This window comes from Pelmatolapia mariae, linkage group LG2 (genome assembly GCF_036321145.2).
Source record: "Pelmatolapia mariae isolate MD_Pm_ZW linkage group LG2, Pm_UMD_F_2, whole genome shotgun sequence".
NCBI classification, from domain to species: domain Eukaryota; kingdom Metazoa; phylum Chordata; class Actinopteri; order Cichliformes; family Cichlidae; genus Pelmatolapia; species Pelmatolapia mariae.
Window position 1 is genome coordinate 1,245,018 of NC_086228.1, and position 16,264 is coordinate 1,261,281.

A 16,264-nucleotide genomic window follows, 5' to 3' on the forward strand; every position below is an offset into this window, starting at 1 on the left:
ATCAGGCTGGGGTCTTTTTGTGTGGAGTTTGCATGTTCTCTCCGGGTACTCCGGCTTCCTCCCACATTCCAAAGACATGCAGTTAGTGGGGTTAGGTGGAAACACTAAATTGTCCATAGGTGTGAATGGTTTTCTTTCTCTTTGTGTTAGCCCCGTGACAGACTGGTGTCCACTCCAGTTTGTGTCCTGCCTCTCGGCCTAAAACAGCTGGGATAGGCTCTAGCCATTACATTATATTTATTTAAAACATAAACTTGGTTTAATATAAGTAAATTACAGGATATTCTCAAGTAGAAGAATAACTTATATTTCTAAATAAAAAGAGGCCTGAGTAATTTTGTAATTCAGCTGCTCTCCCTCTATTTTCTGATAGCTGTGGAATTATTATTATTATTATTATTATTATTATTATCATTATTATTATTATTATTATTATTATTATTATTATTATTACTTTAGTTTGTGGAGCATCACTGAAGAAACCCTTAAAGCCAGAATATTAGCAGATATTTTTCTTCTTGTGTATTTTCTAAATGTGTTTGTGTACTAGATGATAACAGTGGGCACATTGTTAAAGTGACTTTGTATTTAAGGTTTCTCTGTGTTTTTGTCCATGCCCGTGCATAATGACAGCGCTGGCCCGCCCTCTCTCTCCTCCCTCCTGTGCTGAGGTCACAGACGCGCTCAGACAGACTCGCCTGGCAGAACTCAAACTGCTTCTCACAGAGCAGATAGAGGGAGTTCAGGGAGGAGGAAATCTGTTTGCCGTTTGATGTTGGATTCTTTAGCAGAGATATGAGCCTGAGGATCAGCAGACACTGAGACGACCGACATGGACAAACAGAAAGGTACCGTGACCCACAACAAGTCCTACAGATGTTTCAGGAATAACGACAGAGGCATAAAACTCATCCACACATGAAACCTGACGTTACCTGATATTTGTTTTATATATTTAAAAATGTTTCACATGAATGAAAAAATACACAGCATGCATGTTTCAGATGTAATCTGATTACAAATGGAGATTTACTTTGAAACTTTCCTTTAACGTGTTTAACATCCACGTATTCTTTTCACATCACGTGGAAAAAAATGTTAAAACTAATTGTAATAAAGTACTAACAAAGCACTCAACAATTACCAGGGCCAAAACTTGCAGTTCCTCCAGTTTCCACCGGGGGCAGCAGTGAGTCGGTCCCCATAGACTCCCATGTTAAAACTTTAGAGCAGTAATAAACACTTTTACAGCCCGATATAAACTGTTCGGTCTCTGTAGGTATATTTGTGGCGGATTGTATAGGTCACCTGTAAAAGGTTTAAGGTTTGCATTATTAGGGGCGTGGCCTCTTTGACTGACAGGTGGATGGTGACGGAGGTGGCTGTAGCTGCTAGCTGTCTGCTAGCGTCACCTGAACTGGACCTTTGGACCGTGTTTGTGCTGTTGGAGCCTTTCGGAGCATTTTAATGACATCATCAGACCAATAATACAGCTGCTGTGAGGTCACTGTAGTAACAGACCAATCCAGGAAGAGAAATTTAGGGATTCTGACTGGATGTTACTTATTAGCAAGTATCTGAGCTAGCTAGCATTACCTGATATGCAGCTTTTATGTTTATTTCCATGTTTGTCTATCATATTAATATATATACCTGATGTTTTGGCTGCTGACTCATGTGACCACTAGAGGTCAGCTGTGAGTTGTTATGAGTTGTACTATATTTATTATTTTGGGATGTTTTACTTTTGTAGTTATGAAAAAATCAAACTAACCTCAGGCTTGTGTTGTATTGTGTATAAAATATTTAGATGGTGGTAATAAACTTGATTTCAAATGACTGGTTGATTAGATAGTTTAAATTCATTCATTAAAATCGGTATAAATAAACAGCAAAAAGCCATGCTGTTCTCTAACAGTTTAATTTATCTTCTGTATCATGTGAGAAACACTTTGTATATGAGCATGTATGTATCTGTGGCCAAAGCAGCTTTAAATCAAAGGAAGTGTTGACAGAAGGAAAAGGGCCATGATGCTGCTATAACTGGCTCCAGTTGAAAAGTTTAGAAAAAGCTGAAAGTGATTTAAGTTACTTTACCATGAAAACCAAACCCTAAAATTATCTGAAAGACAGGATTTCTCCTCACCGCCTGTGTGTGGGTACTTGCACAGCTATCTTTGTGGGGACCTATGTATTTATTGACTTTTTAAGGACCCTTCTGTGTTGTGAGGACGGACTCTTAAAGGCCCGTTTGTGGGTTTGGATTTAGTTTAAGGGTTCAGGTTAAAAAGAGGCTTAGGTTAGGGGCCCGTGAAAGGCCTCAGAAGGTCCTCACAATCACAGAAGTACAAACATGTGTGCAGCAGGGTGTGGAGCAGCTTTCTTTAATCTGGCTGGCAAGAGAGCAGAAACAGTTACGTTACTGCGCTGCTGTTTCCTCAAACTGACCCGCTTCCAGCTGGAGGCTGACCACCTCACCACCAACCTGCTGCTAACCGGGACCCGTACCCACTTTGCATTTTTATTGTTGTTTGTAACAACAAGTAACTCTGATTAGAGCAAACCAAAGTGATTAGAGAGATCAGTGTATCTAGATAACTCCCTGAAGTAACAGTACCACATGTAACGAGGTAAAAATACTCAGCAACGTGTCCAACGTGTAAATGAGAAACTAAAGTATGTTCAGCTTTGTGTAACTGAAGTACAGGTTTTGCAGTAAAATGCATCAGCAGTACGTCCCCATTGGGGCTGTTTTATCTACGTTATATATAGTAGATGATGGTTTTTAAAATAGGGTCAGCCCCCCCAAGAGGTCACCAATAAATCAAAGGAGGTCATGGGATGATTAATGGGAAACAAGTAAAATCTATTTCCTGTTTTCAGAGCTAATTTAAAGTTTTTCCTATAAATTTTGAGTAGCTCTTGTACCTCAGACTGAGCACTACCAGGAGGAGCTGGGAAACATCAGAACACTCCTTTTAGTCAGCGATTAGCACATGAGGTCAGGAAACAATCTGACTTAATGGCAGAAAAATGTTAAAATTGTTGGTGTGGATACTTTAAAGACACAAACACACAGAAAATCTAAACAGTCTATTAGCTCAGTCTCCAGAGAGCAGCAGCGGGAGGAGGAGGAGGAAGCGATGATGATGAGGTGGAGGAAGGAGGATAGACGAGGACAGATGGGTATTTCTGATTGTTGCGTTGCTAACATACCATCGGTGTGATAAAGACTCCACAGCAGCAGGAGGATGGATTGTGACAGGTTCTCCCTTACAGAATAAAAATGATGTTTTCTACAGAAAAAACACGGACGTAATCATGTGACTTCACCCATGGGTTTCAGGGATTTTCATAGCGTTTTGGTTGCTTCCATGTTGTGAAACGATTAGCGGTGGTGAAGCCTCACAGACAGCGATCAGCTCAGCGACACAGGGCCAAACAGTTTGTGTATCAGGCTGTAAACATGTTTATTTCTGCTGTCAGATTATAATGTGGACGTCTGTGGGACTGACTGACTGCTGGTGCCCCTGCTGGACGTTAGAGGAACTGCATGTTCAGCCTCTGTGGGAGCTTCTTTCACAGTTTTTAAATGATGAATTAAGTTATTAGGAAAACTACCTCGTCTATGTTAAAACATACCACATATGCATTATTGTAGGGTCTCCCTTACACTATAAAGCACCTCGAGGTGACTGCTGTTGTGATTCGGCGCCGTATAAATAAAACTGAATTGAATTAATTGTGACAAAGTGATTCAACATAACATTACATTTTATTTGATGATCTGAGAAACATAAATGTGACAAATAGCAAAAAAAGAAACAGTAAAAATGTTTTTCGCAGCGCTGTAAACAGGTTTATGTAAGTGTAGATGATCTAATGCCCAACGACAGTCAGTTATCGAGTATCAGAACCTGAACGAGCTCTGTGGTTCCAACGACTGCCCCCTGATTGGACAACGCTGGACAAACTGCTTCGTGGTTGGATGTAATTGCTGCATAATGTTGTTAGGATATCATTGTTATGATGGACACCATTGGTACTGTAGTGTGACCGGTTTCAGCTGGAAACGTGACTTTTAGTTTAAACTGCTGAAGCAGAATATTTTTAAGATGGATGCGTCGCTGTGGTCAGTCGAGTTATTTGTTTTTGACGGATTCGTTTAGGTTATGGTTTAAGGATAAGTGTCCAGGAAATGAATGGAAGTTAATGTACTAATGATGTAAACAGGCCTGAATGTGTGCACTGCAACATCAAAGCCCGAGACAGGAAGTGATGCAGATGGTCAGATAAGCAGCGTTCAGCAACACAAACTCTTGATTCTGCGTCCAGCAGCCGTCCGTCTCTGTCTCCTTTCTGCTGTTGTTGTTTGTCTTCTGGGTTTGTGGGTGTTTGAGGAATTTGCAGCTCACTGCTTAAACAGCAGTTGGATTAAAATCAGCATCAGAGGAGTTAATCAGGAACATTTAACCCTCGTCTCCCACTCGGCTCACAGCGTGAATGGACTCGGCCTTTCTGTATGAATGAGCCGCCGGACAATCAGCTGCTGTTTCCGCTGCATGTTTTTACATGTTCTGCTCTGTGTTGTACTGATGATGACTCAGTACAGTTTACGTCCAAACAACAACAGAAAAGCATTAAAGACTGAAAACCTTTACTTAGTTACACCTACTCTGTGTCGCTGTATCCCATATCCGTGTATAAATACTGCATCCACACACACAGATGCTAATTAGTGTTCAGAGCTTCACTTCCTGGATGGTCTGAAGCCACAGTTATTGTCAGGTAATAGCTTTAGGAAACTCTGGTCATTACTGAGGATGTCCTCCGTGTCCTTAATGTGAATCTAGTCATGACTGAAGGTTGTAAAGGTTTATTAGGAGGTTCTATTTATCTGTGAAGTGGGCTTTTGTGGTGCTAAGGGAAGTTTTGTCGCCATTGAAGAGGTTCTAGTCATCCTTTAGGAGGTCATGCTGGTCTCTGAAATCCTCAAGGTGGTTGTGAGGTGATGTTCTACAGGTCTATGAGGTATTTTTCTTACATACTCTTTAGGAGGTTGAAGAGATTCTAGTTTTTCTTGAGAAGGTTGCGCTGGCCTCTGAGGATGTTTCAGACGTGCTAATGTTGGTTCTAGTAATGATTTGTGTAGTTTTGGATGGGGTTTGAGACATCTCCTAAGTGGTTATCTGTGAAGAGGGAACTTTAAGAGGTTGTGGTTGTTACTGAAGAGGTTCTGTTCATCCTCTGGAAAGTTAAACTGGTGAGCGAGGGTGTTCTAGAAACCTTCATGGTGGTTGTGTGACTGGAGATCGCAGAGAGGTTCTAGAGGTCTTTTGAATGCCCGTCTGTGAGGGTGCACATGAATAACTTTAATATAAGTAAAGCTGACGGGGGACGGTCAGTTTGCTACGAGCAGGTTGATTAAACATGAAAACTGTGATGAAGTCCGTCTGTGTTCGTGTTATGAATGAAGCTGTTGTTGTGTGTGAATGAATACTCACTCTGTTTCACTTCAGAAGATAAGAGCTGAAATCATTCAAAGGCAGAAAAACAAGATGCTGATTCTTCACTCTCAGACAGAAACGCACATCAGCTCCTCATCTGCATCCTCAGATGATCGTAATAAAATGTCAGTTTCATACAGAACAACAGTCTGACCGCACCTGTTCAGGTAAATGTTCCCTGCACAAATATGCAGATGTTCTGGCCTTCATGTGTTAATTAATGACAGGATGCAAACTGATAAGCTCCTGGCTCCTGCCAATATTTAACTCAGAGTAAAGACAGTTACATCACCTGAATCTGTGCACAGGAACTCGAAAAGTTCGTTGTTTCGTTTTTGTTATCACATGAGAGAAAACTCAATATTGAAACTCAGAGTAGAGAAACAAAAACAAAAATGGATCTTATCTCTCTCGGCCAGCTTACACTCAGCACACGCGTGTTCCGACTGTGGGAGCAAACCCACCCGCCACAGGAACAATCTGCACAAACACAGGCTCCTCATAGTGAATCCCAAAATCTCAAAGAAATGATGCAAATATGCAGTTTTTAACATCCAGGAAACTGCATAAACCTCTTCAGTCCTCAGATATTTTTACATTTCAGAATCATGAATCACATCTGGATTCATGTAAATTGCAGCTGTGGGTCAGACACTCACTTTGCTGTATCCACTTATTTATCAGAACTAAAGTAAGAGTGAATTTATCCCAAACATGACAAAGAAAAGAGAAGAACCTCGTTTTTCCTGGGCTGGTTCAGCCGCCGTATCAGCTCCAACCAAGCAGCCGATGGTGTGGTTGAACCTGCACCGTCCATATTCAGTCTCTTTCTGAGAGACATAAATGAGTGTTGAGGTCGATTTGAAGGAGAAGACGGCCAAAATTAATCACTCCACTCGGAGATGAAGAAAGAACATTCTTATTATTATTCATCTCCCCCCATCCCAGCATCCTCCACTGTCACACCAACCCTGTGGATGTCCTCCATCACTACATCTGTGATCCTCCTCTTTTCCTCCGGCCCCAGCGTCACCTCCACACTCCTGTCTTTCCTTTTCTCTCACTTCCTCCTAACATGCCTTCCCCCCACCCTCCTCCTCGGCCTTCAATAAACAGCAGCATCATTTCCACCGACACCCTGTTGAGCACGAGCACAGGAGGCAGCCCTCCCATCCACCCCAGTACCCCCCGACCCCCCATGGCTGGACCAAAATGAAGAAAGAAAATGCAAGACTGAGATATCAGTGTCCATATTTTGGATGAGAGGGTGGAGTGGTAAGCTGGAGTCCAGGGGTCCAGTTCAGGTGAAGCTGCCTGTGTCACCATCCACCTGTCAGTCAAAGAGACCACGCCCCCTAATAATGCAAACTATGACCATCCCGTCCGTCCCATAGTTGTTATGAAGGAGGAAAATGATCCACAGAGACCAAACAGTTTGTGTGTCAGGCTGTAAACATGTTTGTTTCTGCTGCAAAGTTTAAACATTAGAGTCTGTGGACAGACAGACAGACAGACAGAGTGTCTGTTGGCGTGTAAACAGCGACATCAGATACCGAGAGTGTGAGAACAAACATGACTCATGGCTCAGCAGTCAGTTAAACTGTGACTCGCTGTGAGGTCGAGATAAAGTCTGTAAACTCATTTTCCTCCTGGTTAATGAGCTCAAACAGACATCCAGACGATCGACCGTCCGTCCGACTGTCTGTCTGTCTGTCTGTATCCAGTGCTGGCCAAGCTGATCTGGGATCTGCAGTCCTTCCTGTCTGTTCTGGACTCAGAGAACCTGAGTTACATCGCTCAGGCTCAGAAGAAATCCATCTCAGAGCTGCTGTCCACGCTGCAGAATCAGGACGCTCCAGGTAAAAACACACCAGTACTCACATTACTGCTGATACTCAGAGTACTACCAAACCCACAGACACCCGAATAAAAGTGTTTCCTGCTGTGTTTTCAGTGGAAGATGCCGAGTACATGATCATGAGCTGTCCATCATCGTCTCCTAGCAACGAGCTGACAGACACACCTGCAAAAGGTACACCTTAATGCTGCCTTCAAGACACATCGGAATAATGCGAAATACGATTTTCACTCATAAACCGAGTTCACGTAAACCTGCGAATCCTGAAGACTTCATGAAAGCTCTGTGTTGTTGTTGTTGTTGTTGTATCCACAGCTGTCCGGGCCTCTGAGCTGGTCTCAAATCAGGACCTGTCTGCGTGGCTGAGGAACGGGGTGAGCATCAGCCTTACTGGTCATACTGGTTTCCACCACTGAGCTAACTGAAGCAACACATAAAAACAAACAAACAAACAATACAGCAACAATGAAATGTGAATGAAAACTCACTAATAAAAACAACATAAAAAATTATTAGTTAAGACTGAATGTGAATCAAAATAACAATAAAATGTAAGTAAAAAAGTAAAATATTAAAATAAAATATAAACACAAACAGTAAACAGAAATAATAGAAAAATGATGACTAAACTATATAAACACAGTGTGAGGCTGCAGCTCTTTAATCAGATGATATTTTAATTATCTCTCATTAATTAATTACATGAAGTGTCTGACTGCTGTGCTTGATTAATAAAAATAAGTCCAGCGTGGCGGCTCAAGGTTGGGTCTAAAAATGTGAATGTAGTTTATTATCTGCCTGATAAATAACAAGAAGTCTTAGTTTATGTATCAAAAAGCTCTGAAAACAGAGATAAAACTCACAAAAGAGCTTTTATTCTGTTCAGGAGATGGTGGTTAAATCAAACGCACCAGAGTGAGAAACAGCTGCTGATCACACTCCTCGTGATGAAGAGCAGGAGCGACAGGTGGAGGAAAAGTTTCACGTGACAAACACGATGATGTGAACACAAATTTCTTTACTAGGAAGGGACAAAAATCTGTTTCTGAACAGCTTCAGGATTTTTCTTCTGAGGTCAAAGAGAAGTGGAGCAGAAAGAGAGGAGGAGGAGGAGGAGGAGGAGGAGGAGGCTCTGTGATGTGGGTCAGTAATGACAGACCGAGTCCTCCTGAGGTTTGGGAGGAGACGGCAGCACAACTCTGTGTGTGTGTGTGTGTGTCTGTGTTTTCCATCCATCCATCACGTAGCCCAGATGCTAATCAGCCGCCATCGGTGACCACTTCCTCCCTCTGCACAGGTCTGAGCCAATAGGAAGACCGATAGCAAAGAGATCATATGTAAACACTGAACTTCCTGTCACTCCCTCTCTCTCTCTCTCACACACACACACACACACACACACACACACACACACACACACACACACACACACACACACACATGTCTGGTTTGCTATCCTCGTGGGGACATCCCATTGACATAATGCTTTCCCTAGCCCCTTACCCTAACCCTAACCATTAAAAATGAATGCCTAACCCTAACCCTTACCCTAAACCTAACCATAACCTAATTGTAACCCTGACAGTAAAACCGCATTTTGAGTGTGAAAATTGCTTTCAACCCCGAGGGGACCTGGATTTTGGTCCCCACGGTGCAGAAAGTCCCCACCAGGATAGTAAAAGTCAGATTTTGGTCCCCACCAGGATAGTACGAACCCGTACACACACACACACACACACACACACACACACACGCTGCTCTCTTAAAGATTAAATTCTCAGTAAATTTATAAGAAATCACCATTAAGTGTGTGAGATCAGACAAATTCATCTTAACAGAAAAATGTAGAAAATCTGAATAAATGAGAGGAAGCCAAACTGATCCAAATGAATCTGCTCAGGTCTCATGTTTTAAGTTACAACCTGTGAAAAGTTACTGAACACTGATTTGCCAAAGGTCAGAGTGCAACTTCATCCTGAGCAGGTTACAAAATCAGGATTTAAAAATAAACAAACCTACTTTCTAACACTAAAAACTTCATCAGGTGATTCAGCCAAGCTCAAACTCACTTCATGGTACCAACCAACCAATAGTAACAACACAAACTAGTCCTAAACACACATTTAGCTCTTCATGAAGAAGAGGAGACGCTGGGACTGATGAGCCTCGTCTCGGCTCGTCTGATTGTTCACATGACTTCATCAAAGTTTCACCACAAATCAAAAAATTCCAACGATCAGAGAAACTGAGTTCAGACTTCCTGACCTGATGTTCATGTTTTAGCTGCAGGGCCCCAAGGTGCCGCCCCACCCTCCAGGAGGTCTAGGAGGTGACGATGATGATGAAGATACGTACGAGGAGGCAGAACCTTACGTACCTGCTGACGCCACCGTGTCCAACACTGGTATCTGCAAACACACACGGTGACAAAGCAGGAACACGGCGTAGAAACACAAACAAACGTGATCCTCTTCCTTTCTCCAGAGAAGGCGGAGTCAGACAGCAGCCACTACGAGTCCTATGATGAGGAAGACGATGACGATGGGGGGGAGGAGCTTGTGAAGGACAGAGCTCACTACATCCAGTGGAGCGCCTCACAGCCCTGCCTGAAGCCCACGCCAGAGTCCCGCCTCTGCGGGTACCTGTGGAGGAGGAAGTGGCTCGGACAGTGGAGCAAAGAGCTGTTCATCATCAGGAACGACGTGCTGCTGGTGAGGAAGGAAACAAACGCACGAGCCCACACGGCTGCAGTCCCTCTGATGGCCACTATGTGTCGTTCTATCCACACCGACTGCACTGAGTCTTTGAAGCGCCTCAGCTCTTTGTGAGGTCAGGTGTGTTTGACCTGTTTGTACCTGTGTGTCTTCTTTGTGTGCGTCAGTGTTATAAGTGCGCCCGGGACCTGCTGCCTCAGCTGGAGTTGAACCTGCGCGGCTGTCAGCTCGTCTACAAGTCAAAGAGCAGCAGGAAGATCCAACACCAGCTCAAACTGGTGCTGCTGGGCTCGGAGACGCTGGTGCTGGGCTACAGCACCTTCCAGCAGGCCGACGAGTGGAAGAAGGTCAGCAGCACTCGACACGCGAACCGTGAACTAGCTCACATTCAGCATGAGGTCCTTACACACACTCAGGCTGCAGGTTTCTACATCAGACATGGAAACATACATGAACTCTCAGTCACCTCTGAGCTAAAGAGTTCGTGCACTTTTGCTCCTGAGTCAGAGATTTCCTGTAGAGTAGATGATCCTCTCCAGTTTTCCCGGAAAGATCTTCCAAGAGAATCTGAGCAGTCCCACCGAAGCTGGAGCTTTTAAAAAGTGGAACCACCACCCGAGGTTCCCAGTGTCCACCGGGACGGCCCTGAAGCATCCTGAGTCTTCCCCAGCAGCGCTCCAAGTGCAGGCAGTAAATTGCTTCTCCTTCCCACTGCCCTGCAGCTTTCCCATCCCCACTGACTGCCTTGCTCAGAATTCCTCCCACATCCAAGTTTTTGTTTCAACGGCTGTTAAAGCTGGCCTGCCTGTACCTGCCAGCAGGTCTGAAGGAGATCTTCCACTCCGGTGTTTGGAAGCTCAAACACGTGTTCTTCATCTGCCCGACTGTGAACTCTGCATCTCAGTCTGACAGCGAGATTCCTGACGCAGTTTGTAGCTGAACTGTTCCCGGTGGCACATTTCTCTGTTTTCTTTCACCTTTTTTCAAATTATTTATGCACAAATATTTTTCTGTTCTGTGTGAAGGTGATCGAGGAGGTGAGCATCGCAGGAGAAACGGAGATGCACAGCTACTCGTCTCTGAATAAGTCAGACCAGCTGCTGTCCTGCAGGGTGAGACGCTCAGATACACCATCACCACAGACCGACCGACAGACATTTCTGTTACCCATAATGCCTCCTGGCGTGAATAATCTCCAACCTGCTCTGTGTCGTGGTCATACTCCCCTTAATGCCGTGTCTCTTCCTTCAGTCCAGTATAGTCCAGTCTGACTCTGACGAGGAGAAACCTTCAGCTCGCTGCAGCCTGAGCAAGAACAAAGGTACCGACAGAGCAGCACAGTAAACTGCACGATTCCATCATTGAAGAGAGTTTTTCTGTCTTTTACAGTTTCTGTTCATGTTTTTTATATACAAATTAAAAATGCGCATAAAATATGTGCATGGAAACTAACTGTACATCAAAGATGGATGTAGCCTCTGTGACATCACCTGTCTGTTAGCGAGGTCACATGACGTGAGGTCTGAGCTGTGGCGTTTGCCTGCGGCAGGTTTCCTGAACGTGCTGATGAACTGCCAGTGGCAGAGTTTACTGTGTCGGGTGGAGGCCGGGGTCCTCAACATGTTCGGAGAGGAGGAGGAGGCGGTGCAGGGGGAGCGCTCGCCTCAGTACACCGTCCAGCTCAGAGGCTGTGAGGTCAAACCCGACACCAAGCAATGCTACAGGATCACACTGAGCATGCTCGATGACCAGGTGGCGGTGCTGGAGGTGAGCTGGTGGAACAGGAAGTTTGAATTCATCCACTTCAACTTGTTACTCAATAACGTGTCCTCCTTCCTTCCTTCCTTCCTTCCTTCAGGTGAGCAGCTCAGAGGAGAAGCAGCGGTGGTTGAAACTGCTGCAGGACGGCGCTGCGTATTACTGTCACCATGACAACAAAACACAGGAGCACTCAGGTGTAACTCTCAGGTACGAGGTGCATCATCTCAGGCTGAAACACCAGCTCGTCCTAGTGGTCACACGTGGTACTGCAACCCCAACCCAGCGTTTATGGATCAATCATAATAACATTTATTATAATAAAAACACTGAATGTCACATTCGGCTAAATCAGGGCTGTCAAATACACAATCACGACAGTCATTTTATTCATTTGAAGATTTTTTGAATACAAGTGCTCATTCGTATCTCTGAGCCGTCAGCACCTGTCAGGCCCTTTGAATCGTCTCTTATTTTTGCAAGCAGCCCTGATTCTGTGAGCGTGGCGTTCATATTTCACCAGCGCAGCGTCGCTAACTCCGATAAAGCTTTATCTCGGCTCTGAGCTGAGGGCTGATTTTGCTTCCTCTCGTCCTCAGTGGGCTGCAGACTCGCAGGTTTCCCTCCTCCAACACCTACATGGACGACCCCTTCCACCTGAGCGAGGCGGGCCGAGACCAGCCCATCTACTCCAACACCTCCGTCCTGGAGCACATGGTACGGGCTGCACCGAAGGATTTAAGATAAGATCAGATGATCCTTTAATAGTCCCACATGTGGGAAATTTTGGTCACAACAGAAAGTAGAAGAGCAGTAAAGAATTAAGAGAAAAAAGAGGAAAAACAACAGAATAGAATAAGATAAACAATCTTATTTGGAGTAACTGGTAACGTCGCCTGTATGTCGTCTTTCAGCTCCACGGCTCTCAGGGTTCGATTCGCTGCAGCTCGGTGTCGTCCAAAGGCTCAGTGACCTACAGCAACACCGTCCTCAGCGGCCACAGTGAGTCCTTATAATAATCGACTTCAAAATAAAAGACTTTCCCTATACTAGGTTTGCTGGGCATTTATTATGAAAATTGAAAGTTTCTTAAAAACCTGGCGATGCTGATTCAGAAATGGTCAACATGAAGCACAATAACAGCCGTGTGCATGAACCAGTGTCTGAAAACTGAGACGCCTTAAACCTGCACGCTTTCTAGTGTCCAGCAGGGGGCGACTGCTCTACTTTCAGATCTGATCGTATCTAAAGTGTAAAGTTTGGGTTTAATGTGAACATAAGACCATAAGAGGTAAACGTTATGGACCAACACCTCGCCAAAATCACTGATAAGCTCCTATCATCAGCTGTTAGTGAGCAGTCCTGGATAAACAGTGTAACGTGTAGATGGAGTACTGGGTGGAGCTGATGGAGGAACGGTTGGATGCTCTGCGTTTCAGACAGGAAGTCGGCCGAAGTGCAGCGAAGCATTCAGAAGCTCGAGCTGACCGACAGGAAGGCGGTGCCGCTGAGGGCGGGGTCAGAGATCAACCTGGCGTCCAGCGCAAAGCAAAACAAGCGCACCTCCTTCAGACAGTCCCTGGCCATCTACAGTGAGCGCGCTCAGGTAGGAAAACTGAACCTGGACAGGTGTGGCTGTGGGAGGGTGCATGAACTACCTGTGAGAGGAGATTTACTCTGAATCTGGTCTCTGCTGGTCCAGGCTGGCATCCTGAACCCTCTGCTGCGACGGACGGCTTCAGCTAAAAACTCCCTGAGACGGGCTCCTTCAGCGCTGTTCATCGAACACGGAAAAGTTTTCCAGAGGAGGAAGGTGAGAGTCGCACAAACACAGATGGACCCGGCACGAAATGCTGCTGAAGTTTCATATTCAAAGATTTCAAAGTTATTCACACTGATCAGGTTACAGTGACATTTTATTGTATGAGCTGACATCAGCCTCATTTCTCTTTATGCTCATGTATCCAGCCATCAAATGTATAACTTATTTTACAATTCAGGCTTATTCACTTAGCACCAATTCACAACATTCACCTCAAGGTGCAAAGTAAAACTCTACAATACTAGAGAGAAAACCCTAACACTCACACAGTCATCAAGTGAGCAGCACGATGACTGTATGGAGGAAAACCTCCCTTTTAACTGGAGGATTCGGGGTCACCTGGTCCAGCCCTAACTATATGCTTTAGCAAAAAGGAAAGTTTGAAGCCTAATCTTAAAAGTAGAGATAGTGTCTGTCTCCTGAATCCAAACTGGAAGCTGGTTCCACAGAAGAGGGGCCTGAAAACTGAAGGCTCTGCCTCCCATTCTACTTTTAAATACTCTAGGAACAGCAAGTAAGCCTGCAGTGTGAGAGCGAAGTGCTCTAATAGGGTGATATGGTACTACAAGGTCATTAAGATAAGATGGGGCCTGATTATTTAAGACCTTGTATGTGAGGAGCAGGATTTCGAATTCTGGATTTAACAGGGAAGCCACCCAGCATGAGGGGATGACGCGACACTGACAGAGAAACACAGGGCTGAAATACACTGAGGCATAACGAGGGAATGGGACGCAGGGCGAGGGCGAGAGCGAAGTGCTCTAATAGGGAGATATGGTACTACAAGGTCTAGAATGTGTCACTGATAGTATTTAATAATTGATTAGCTAAAAATGCTAACAGCTAAATAATAATAGTGTGTTTAGTGCTAATGTTAGCATTTTAGCTAACATGTTAAACAGAGATTGAATTACTGAGCAGAAAACAGCAGCAATTCAGAGGAACCTTTGTCACTAATTTCACTATTTCTCATTAATTTTTTAGGAATGGGAAACTAAAGCAGCTGCTTGACACCGGCTGCGTGGCTAATATCACATCCCATCAACTACTGTGGACTGTTTTTTTTTCTAGCTTTCATATTTTATTCAGAGATGGTGCAGGGAGAGTGTGCAAAAGCATTTTAACACGTCTAACATTAAAACAAATAAACCCCTTAATGCCCGACATGAAGCCGGTCACGAGCACTGCGTTCGCTGCTGTTGATCTCTCAGCTGATCTCTCGTTCGTGCCCATTTTAAAAGTTTACATTTCCAACCAACAACAGGAAATAATCATTTTAAATAAAGCTGAAAGATAACAGCTAGATAATAATACTGTGTTCAGTGCTAAGGTTGGTATTTTAGCTAGCTAACATGCTAAACAGAGACTTACCGAGCTGTGAAAGTTTTAGTAAACAGCAACTGATGAACAGAATTCAGAGAAACCTCTGTCACTAATTTCACTGTTTCACGTCCATTTCAAAAGTTTACACTTAAAGCCCCAAAAGGTTGATTCTGTTCATCTGGACGTTTTCAGTGGGAGAAACATTTCGTCATCATCAGGTGACTCCTTCAGTCTCAGCTGACTGCAGGTTTCAACATTATAAACAGGACATTTGCATAATGACTGAAACTAGCACCACTGAATGAACACTGGGCTGGGAGGTCAGTTCCTGGATCCATTAAACCAACCAAACAATTACATTAAAAAAAAACAACAGGAAGTGATATTTTTTAGTAAAGCTAAAAAGCTACAAAAAACAGCTAGCTAATAATACTGTGTTCATGCTTATTTACTATTTTTTAGTAAATTTACAAACCCTCCTTATAAGGAAGACACGTAGATGCAGTAAGCTGCCCCTCCACAGGCTTCCAGAAACGGCTAATCAGATGAAAGTGGGCTTTTAGGGAGGGGGGCCTTAAAGAGACAGGCACCAAAACTCAGCTGCAGGTAGAATAAAAACCACAGCGATGAGCAGTGACCACTTGTGACCAGAGGGGGTGCTAAAACCGTCGCTACAAAGAAATATTTTCACATGTAAATGTCTGAATTTACTTTTGTACTTTTATGGTTTCGCGTGGATCGTTTCCACTCAGTGTATGAATGTGTTTTATTATCCAGCGATAGTTTTTAACGTCACACTGATGTTTTAATTTTTTAATAGCACATTTATTTTATGGTTTAATTAAATAACAGTTTTCAGCATGTACTGAGCAGCACAGTGTAATAACGGCTTCCTGTCTATAACCACAACACGTCTTTGCTGTTCTCAGGTGAACGTCCACACTGACCTGTAAAATCATTTGTTTGTACAAAAAGTCAGAGGAACACTTTTGTGGCATATCGATAGAGTGTAATTATTTCTTCTTCTGATGGTAGAACAGTCTTTAAGTATTTTTTATGTACATGTGATTTAGGAAATCCTTTCAATCTCGGAGCAACAGGAGCAAACTTGTTATTTCACTGAGTTACTGACACCGTCTGTAAGCTGATATTTCCTCCCACACACGACCTCTGCAGCAGCTGTGCTGCTCTCACTCTCATTTATGTGATTAAACTCTTCGTACTTCTCTAATATTGTACTTTCATCTTCCTTTGTGAAGCGAGCCACTCTCCCAGTGCTTGT

General features: G+C 43.9%; 1 protein-coding gene across 1 annotated transcript; it reads left to right on the top strand.

Moving 5' to 3' along the window:
* The first annotated feature begins 539 nt into the window (after nt 1–539).
* Nucleotides 540–16,213, top strand: si:dkey-220o5.5 (actin filament-associated protein 1-like 2). Its single transcript, XM_063489803.1, has 16 exons — nt 540–848; nt 7,232–7,366; nt 7,462–7,539; nt 7,681–7,739; nt 9,649–9,769; nt 9,850–10,076; nt 10,247–10,426; nt 11,105–11,191; nt 11,331–11,400; nt 11,629–11,846; nt 11,938–12,047; nt 12,437–12,554; nt 12,752–12,839; nt 13,277–13,443; nt 13,540–13,650; nt 14,644–16,213. The coding sequence occupies exons 1-16, from the start codon at nt 833–835 to the stop codon at nt 14,668–14,670; spliced, it is 1,812 nt and encodes a 603-aa protein (XP_063345873.1). The 5' UTR covers nt 540–832; the 3' UTR covers nt 14,671–16,213.
* The last annotated feature ends 51 nt before the right edge of the window (nt 16,214–16,264 follow it).

Bases quoted from the DNA above. Each gene is read 5' to 3' on its own strand.
- si:dkey-220o5.5 (XM_063489803.1), top strand. The intron at 7,367-7,461 runs GTAAAAACACAC...CTGTGTTTTCAG, and splicing joins GCAGAATCAGGACGCTCCAG to TGGAAGATGCCGAGTACATG. The intron at 13,444-13,539 runs GTAGGAAAACTG...CTGCTGGTCCAG, and splicing joins TCTACAGTGAGCGCGCTCAG to GCTGGCATCCTGAACCCTCT.